Here is a 7,806-nt window from a genome sequence, read left to right as displayed (position 1 = left end):
TTGAGCCTGTAACACCCTCCAGGTTGTTCTGGAAACACCTGGAACAGGCATGAAGAGCCGCTGGACCCAGGCCCACAGGGAAGCAGAGGGTCTGATCACAGTGGAGCCCGGCGTGTGGGTCTCATCCGTCCCCTTGAAGGCCAGCTCGAGGCCACCTCCCTCCGTCCCCACACCCCACGCTGACCTCTTGACTGGCCTGGTTGCCCTATTTGGTTACAGACTGAGCCCCTCGGAGGAGGGGACCCACCAGGGTCCACCCCTGTGTGGGCCCCGTGAGCAGGAGGAGGTGGTGCTGGATGAGAAGCGTGTGTGAGTGAGGGGCTTTGCCAGGAGGTGGGGCGAGGCTGCAGGCCCCCGTAAGCGGGAGGCTTGGCGGTCAGCCTGAGCCAGGCGCGTGGCACTGACGAGTGGCTGAGAACCTCTCTCCTGTGTGTCACACGCTGGCCGTGGCTCTACTCCACTGTATGTCACTGAGGCCCCGGCTGGTGGGGGGTCCCACGGGGACAGCGCCGTGGTTCCAGTGGGGATGGGGGGAAAGCTGCCAATGCCGGCCTCAGACATGTCTGCTCAGAAGGGCCTCGGGTCGACGCCGCCCCCATTTCTGTATCTGGAACAATTCCCACACCAGGGCTGGTGTCACGGGAGCGTCGCCCCCCCCCCCACACTGGGAGTAATCAGCACGTGCTGATGCGGCCCCGAGTGCCCAGGGACCCCAGGACCCTGGCAACGGGGGTGCATGCCTGTGTGCCTTTTGGGGGGAAGTGATCTGTCCTTTCCCTGGATTTTTTTTTTCCTGGCTAAACTGTATTATATATAAACTAATATATATATATTAAATCACATATTTTTTCTGGCTAAACTGTGTAAGTCATAGCAAGCAATTAAAACATTGTGATAAAGTAGAACATAGCGCCCCTTAGCCACTTTGTGGGTGCAGCTCAGGGGCATTAAGTGACTCACACCATGTGAAGTTGTCACCACTGTCCAGAGTGTCCTTCACTTTCCCAAACGGACGCCACGTCCCCATCAAGCTCCTGACATCGAAGAGGGGTTCCTGGACCCAGAAAGGCCAAGGGCCATGGTCCCGAGTGTGGGCCCCCAGCCTGTGCCCGTCTCCTGCCCCCACCCGTGACAAAGTCACCCTAGGGGGAAGGGTAAAGCCGCTGCCCTCTGCGCACAATACTCCTATCAGAGGTCGTGCACGGCATGTTCATTTTTCTGTGCGAGTCAGCTCCAGCTGAAGCCAAGTGGATCCTAAAACTAACAATTCTCCACAATGTGAGGTCAAGATGGAAGGCATTGTCAGGGGAGGGCAGGAAGGGGGTGCTCCACTGAGACCCGGGGCCCCTGGTTTGGGAAGATGTTCTGCGCAGGGACCTGGTGCTCGGGGCGCACGGCGTCCCTTCCTCCCCAAGAGCGCGGGGCGAGCGGCGTGGGGTCAGGGTGCAGACGCTTCTAGGAACCTACACCCGTGGTCTCTCCTCCCAGAACAAACCACTGAGAAATAACAAGAGGTGCCAGCCCCTGGTTAGTACCGTTTAGATGCAGCCGTCCCTCCGTGCGGCCCCTCCCGGGGGTGCCGTCAGCTCAGGGCAGCCGCGCCCCGGAAAGAGCTTTATGGCTTTAATAACGTGGTGGCGGCGGGAGGCGGGCACGCTGCACACGAATTGTTCTCTGGGAAAGGGGAGCGTCTGCAGTGGAGAGGCAACCAGAGCTCCAGCGGAACCCCCTGGTTGGCGCTGGCCCCGCGGGAGCCCCTCGGCGAGGGGGCGTCTGGAGCCAGAGCAGGAGGGACGCTGGGTGGGGCGCTGGGCCCAGCAACCTGGCTCCTCCCTGGGACCCGGAGAGAGGAGGAAACCCAGACGTGCGGCTTCTGCAACATGGAATGACGTGGACAGAGACGCCCGGGACGTCACAGCTGTGTCGGCGACATCACACCCGGAAACGCGCTCCGATAGACAGCGTCTTACAGCGTGCTCCGGGAACTGGTGCGTTCACATTTTCCAGAAAGATCTAAATTGCCCGAATCGTTTCTAGAACAGGGAGTGACGCGGCCAAGAGACTGGTTATCTTTGGAACCCAGAGCCAGTGCCCAGGCCTGCGCTCGCCCCGTGCTCGGGCTCGCGGGCTTCCTGGGCTCCCACCAGAGCACACCCGTGAACTGGTGTCCCCGTGTATGGAGGCCAGACCGGGGGAGAACAGCCCAGAAACGCTGCCCCCCAATTCCTCGGGCAAACACGCGAGATCCTCAGAAAGATTAGCAAAGTCAGGTATGGTGTTGACTCGGGAGAATGGAGTCCCCGTTTCCCCCTCGGGATTTGGGGCCGTGGAGTGAAGTTTGTTTGCTTAAAGTGGGCAAGACCACAACTTTTAAAATCATTTCCCAAGTAGGAGTGTCTGAATCAAGGCGGTTGACTGCTGGTCACAGTGACCAAGTGGGTAATGACATAAACACGTGGACGAACGAATCCACAGCGGACCAGCACCAGAATGCCCATCCGGGCGATCTGCGGCATCAGCACACCACGGGGACGAAGATGCTGAACACGTAACACCAAACACCCGTGTCCGATTTTACCATTTCAGAGGAAGCTGAAATTAAAGAAGATCTAGTACCTGGGTATCAAACTCCCCATCCTGCAAATGTCCGGAACCGTGGGGCCTTAGAGTGGCCCCCGGCACAGGCAGGAACAAGGGCAGGGTCACTGCCCGCGGCCAGCCCCGTGGTCCCCGTGGCAGCCCAGGTGAGCACCGTGAAGGAGGGACAGCCGGCTGTCCGAATAGGACCTCCGCCTGGGAAGTAAGGAAATCACCCGAAAACTGGTGGAACAGGGGGAGGGGTTAGTAAATGTGTGTCAGGCTAGGTGAGGTTGTGCGGCCCTGATGAGCAGCCCAATTTCGGGGGCTCACTTCCTGGCCGCACTGCACGCTCCGCGCGGCTCAGCCAACACTGGGCCGTGTTCTCCCCACGAGAGCGACAGAGCGGCCACCCTTGGGAACAGTCCTGGATGCTGGCGGTTTGGAGGGGGTGTCCGCACTGGCGGTTAAATGCACGCCAGCTGGGAAGCAACACAAGGACTTGCCCAGAGCGAGTCCCGCCCCCGACCACAAAGGGCCAGGAGCGCGGTCCCTCTGTGCCCTCAGAAGGCGCAGCAGGAGTGCGGTCACTAGCGCGGACGTCTGCCCGGCTCCGTTTGCGGCAAGTACATACGGCCCCGGGCCATTCTGTGTGATCCTAATAACCGGTGCGAACACACAACATTATTAAAAGCATAAAACACACAGGAATACGGGTCACGAGACGCTGCAAGCCCTACGTGGGGAATTCAACCCTTTACCAGACAACAGAAAAGGACACCTAGAGAAACGAGGGGGTCGCGTGGTGCTTTGGGGAGAATCGATGCTGTAAACATGTCAGTTCTTCCCCCAAATCACCCTGTGAATCCAGGGCTATCCCAACATAAAGGTCCCAGAGGAAAATGAACAAAAGGCTGACCAGCTAATTCTGGCGTCCACATGGAGAGAACGGCGGGGCTGATGGCACGACCCGGGCGCGGGAGGGCTCGCCGGCCTGCGGCACAGACGCCGTCCTGGGTCTTCCCTCCGCGGCCCCCCTCATGTGGGTTCTTCTGTTGGTTTACAACCTTAGTTTGAGATTTTCCTCTGGTAGCTTCCAAAGAGAGGACACGGAATAAACGCATGTCTGAAAATGTCTTTATTCTTGACTGGCGGGCTGCTTTTCATATCACTTCCTTTAAATGCCCCCCCAGCCCCACCTCCTGTTAATGTTTTTTCCTGAAAATTCTATGAGTCAGATGATGGGCATCCTGGGAAGGCCCTCTATGTATTTTATTTTTTCTCAATTCCTCAACTCACTGTCTTCTTGTTTTACCTTCTAGGAGATTTTACAAATTTTATAAACTTGTATCTTTTAATCCTTTTATAGAAAATCTTTATTTAACAACCATTTATTCTGATTTTAAAGATGCTTCCTAGGGAGTGATGTTCCAGTGTGGACCCTGGGTCCCTGGACTCTGGTGCTGCATTACAGATAACAGTCCCTTATAGGCCACTCTTGTAGACTAGGGCTTTCTTTAGTGGGGAGTGCTCCACCAGAGTGCTCCCAGGAGGTGCCCACCACAGAGTGCTCCCAGGACACTCCCCCAGAGTGCTCCCAGGAGGCGCCCACCAGAGTGTTCCCAGGAGGTGCCCACCAGAGTGCTCCCAGGAGGTGCCCACCACAGAGTGCTCCCAGGAGGTGCCCACCACAGAGTGCTCCCAGGACACTCCCCCAGAGTGCTCCCAGGAGGCGCCCACCAGTGTTCCCAGGAGGCGCCCACCAGAGTGCTCCCAGGAGGACATTCCCTCAGAGTGCTCCCAGGAGGTGCCCACCACAGAGTGCTCCCAGGAGGTGCCCACCAGAGTGCTCCCAGGAGGACGCTCCCCCAGAGTGCTCCCCAGGGGCCAGAATTTCACTATGGATTTTGCTCCATCATGAGTCATCCTCCTCAAGGATAACATTCCATTAGAGAGAGTAACCCCTTGAAAATGATATCCCTCGAGGATGGGACAGCCTGCCCCAGTGCAGATACCAACACTCTCTCCCACGGGTGACATTCCACCAGGAGGCCTTCCCTGGGATGGGAGTGAGAAGTACTGGCCTACTCCCCTCCACCCCGTGGTTCAATGCAGACTGTGTCCTCTGGCTTTTAGCTCAAATATTTTATTCCTTTACGTGATATCCCTGGACTCCCAGGTGGTCTCAGTCAAGGGGAGAGCCTGATTGGCATCCATGGGCCCACTACATCTATGGGTAGGTTCCCAGGGCCCTGGGGGCTGGTGGGCTGGCCGGGCCTGCCCTGGCAGCTGGGTGGGGTTTAGCGTGGGCCACTGGGCACAGTGGGCTCCATGTGGGGCACCCCAACCCTCCATAGGGGGGCCCTTCTTAGGCTCAGGGCAGTTCCGGGCCTGGCTGCTCACCCAAATCCACTCAGAGCCCCCATTTCCAAACCAAGGATGGGGTAGGGATAACGGCCCCTTGCCCTTCTCCTCCCGAGAGTAGAGGTGGCCAGTTCTGCCTCTGCCCCCTCCCTCCCTGAGCCCTCATTTCTCCACAAAAGGCTCACCTGGCTCTGTGTGGGGCCAGGCCAGTGGGGGCAGGGGGAAGGCCAGCCCTGCACGGATGTGAACCTCCACCCAGTGCAGAGAGGACCAGGCTGAGCAGGCTGACGGGGTGGGGATGGGCCAAGGTGGAGGCGGCAGGCAAAGGGCAGGAGGGCATTCCAGCAGCAGGAACAGCCCTGGCAGAGCTGGTCCAGGGGGAGCTGGAGATGCAAGGCCGAGACCCGTGAAGGTGCTCTGCTTCTAGGCAAGGGTGACCGGCGGCCTGGCTCTGCCCAACGCGCCACGGCAGTCCTGGGGCCGAGAACCCCCACCTTCTACAGTGCCACACACAACACCCGACCACCTTGTGATCCAAAATCAAGGCTGTATTTATCTTCATTGATTGACACGAGAACTCAGTGTTTAAAACAACCAGAGTCCACAGTGGAAACACGGGTTGAAAATACAGAACAGAGCAGATGGCTACCGACGGTCGAACCAACAAGGCTCAAGAGTGCAGTGGACACAGGTGGGGACGTCGGGGAACAGAGAAGGACGCTGAGGACAGGACAAGGGGACATTTGGGTGGTTATGAAAGCAAAACCAAAACCAAAAGGAGATCACGCCAAGGCCTCCGTAGGTGGAGGAGCGCGCTGAGGGACATTTGCCGATGGCCTTTGCACGGAAGGGAAAGTGGACAGAAGTTACTATTTCTGATTGCAATGAACCTTTAGACTCTTCACTCCTAAAAATCTACTTGTCTGGTATGGATTCTGAGAACGCTGCTCAGTGAGCACTAGGGTCCACAGCAGTGTCCTTGCGGCCAGTCCCAAGGAGGGCGGGGCCCAGCTCGCTGCGAGGCTGGGGGAAGGGCCCTCCCCAGACAGCGGCCCAGTCCCACCTCTGAGCGCTTGCATAGTGAAGGATCTGCTGCAGTTAAGCTTCTGAGCGTGTCCAACTGACAGCAAGTGGGTTTTTTGTGACCATGTTAAACAAATAACCAGAGAGGTTTCTAGAAACTGCCTTTTATAAAGTCTACCTAGGTTAAGAATTTAATAACGTCATATATTTATATTAACAGACTATTTACATATTTGTTTTTTCTTTAAAAACAAACCAAAAAAGAAATCCTCTTATGCTTCTGCATAATAAGGCAAAAAAAGTTTTGTACATTATTATTAATTATTATTTTAATATATATCTGTAACTTCGGTTCCAAGTACCAAGGGAGGGCCAGGCGGGCCCTGAGTGGGGGCCTCACAGTGCGCTGGACAAAATGACCGTTTTTTTCTCCATAAATAAGACAAAAGATCCTGGGGCTCTAGAGAGGGATCTGAGGCCTTTACATTGCAAATCTGAACTGAAGATAAAAAAGCAAAAGTTTCTCTTTTCTTTTTAAATGTCTAAAGAGCACAAAATTGAAAAAAATACAAATCTATTAAAAACGCTTCTCACCTGTGGGAAAAGATGTACAAACTTGAATTCTCCTCCAGTAGCCTAATTTCAAGCTCAGAAAACAAAAGATCACCCCCAGCAAAGCTGTGGATGAAGCTCCCCGACTGTGCAGACTTCGGGTGTTAAGCAAGTGTCACCCCAGGACTGACGGCGCTGTGCTTAGGTTCTAGAAACGTCCACGTAGAAAAGTTTACAGCAGTGCATCGTGGAAGCGGGGGCCCGCGGGGACTACCGCGCCTCCACCTCCTGGGGGTTGCGGGACGGGGAGTAGTCGCGCGCCTCGGGCCCATGGCCCCCCAGCGGCGTAGTCCTGCTCCGCGGCGGCGGCCCGGGGGGCGTGGGGGGCCCGCCCGCGGCCACCAGCGGGGGCGGCGCGCCCAGCGCGGCGGCGGCGGCGGCGGCGGCGGGCGGGGTCCGCGCCAGGAGCCCGTTGTGCAGCGCGGCGGCGGCGGGCCCGAGGCGCGGGTAGTGCAGGGCGCCCAGCGCGGGCAGGAGCGCGGCGCCGTCCAGGTGCGCGGCGGCGGCGGCGGGCAGGTGCGGGGCGGCGCCCAGGTGCGCGGCCCGCGCGCGCTCCAGCTCCTCGCGGCGCGCCTCCCGCAGGCGCTCCGGGCTGTAGTCGTGCGGCTCGCGGTCGCGGTAGGGGCGCTCGGGGGGCTCGAAGAGGGCGGCGGGGCCCGGGGCGGGGGCGGCGGCGGGCAGGGCGCGCCGGGGCAGCTCCAGGCCGCGGTAGGCGTCGCGCAGGGGCTCCCACGTGAAGCCCAGGCGCTCGCGGGCCGCCGGGCTGGGCCCGAGCTGCAGGGGCGCAGGGGGCGCGCGCGGGCGCTCGGGCGCTGGGTGCAGGCCGGCCCCTGGGGGCTCGGGCGCGTCGCCGTCTTCCCTGCGCTCCTCCTTGACCTTGACGTCGCCCTGGGGCCGCTCGGCCGGCGCCTCGGGCGGCTTCCCCGGCTCTCGGCCCAGGAGGCCCGCCAGGCGGAGGCTGTCGCCCAGAACCGCCTTGCTGTAGGGAGATGGCGGGCGCGCGGCCAGCTTGGCGCCGTCCTCCTTGGCCGGAGAGCGGCTCTCCTTGACGCGGGGCTCGGCCTCGCGCTCAGCAGGGGCCCCGGGCCCGCACGGTTCGCTCTGGCCGCGCAGCAGGAGGCTGCTGGCTGGGTGGCCCACGGGGGCTGCGGGCGAGGCCCGGCTCAGCAGGCGCGTCTTCTCCAGGAGGTCCCTGGGAGCGACAAGGCAGACACCCTCACTCAGCCTAGT

The 7,806-nt window shown here is 59.4% G+C and overlaps 1 protein-coding gene across 10 annotated transcripts in view; it reads right to left on the bottom strand.

Annotated features, from left to right (window-relative positions):
- Positions 1–5,468: 5,468 nt before the first annotated feature.
- The window catches only part of FBRSL1 (fibrosin like 1), an 86,878-nt gene continuing 84,540 nt past the window's right edge, over positions 5,469–7,806 (bottom strand). For all 10 annotated transcript variants that reach the window (XM_078061168.1, XM_078061167.1, XM_078061165.1 and 7 more), the window contains one exon: positions 5,469–7,768. In XM_078061168.1, coding sequence (XP_077917294.1) covers positions 6,787–7,768 — 982 coding nt within the window. In that variant the 3' untranslated portion in view covers positions 5,469–6,786. The remainder of the gene's footprint in view (positions 7,769–7,806) is intronic.

The sequence above is a fragment of the Halichoerus grypus genome, chromosome 13 (genome assembly GCF_964656455.1).
Source record: "Halichoerus grypus chromosome 13, mHalGry1.hap1.1, whole genome shotgun sequence".
Lineage (NCBI taxonomy): Eukaryota > Metazoa > Chordata > Mammalia > Carnivora > Phocidae > Halichoerus > Halichoerus grypus.
The sequence above is the reverse complement of the archived record's forward strand: the minus strand, read 5'-3'. Positions and strand labels throughout refer to the sequence as shown.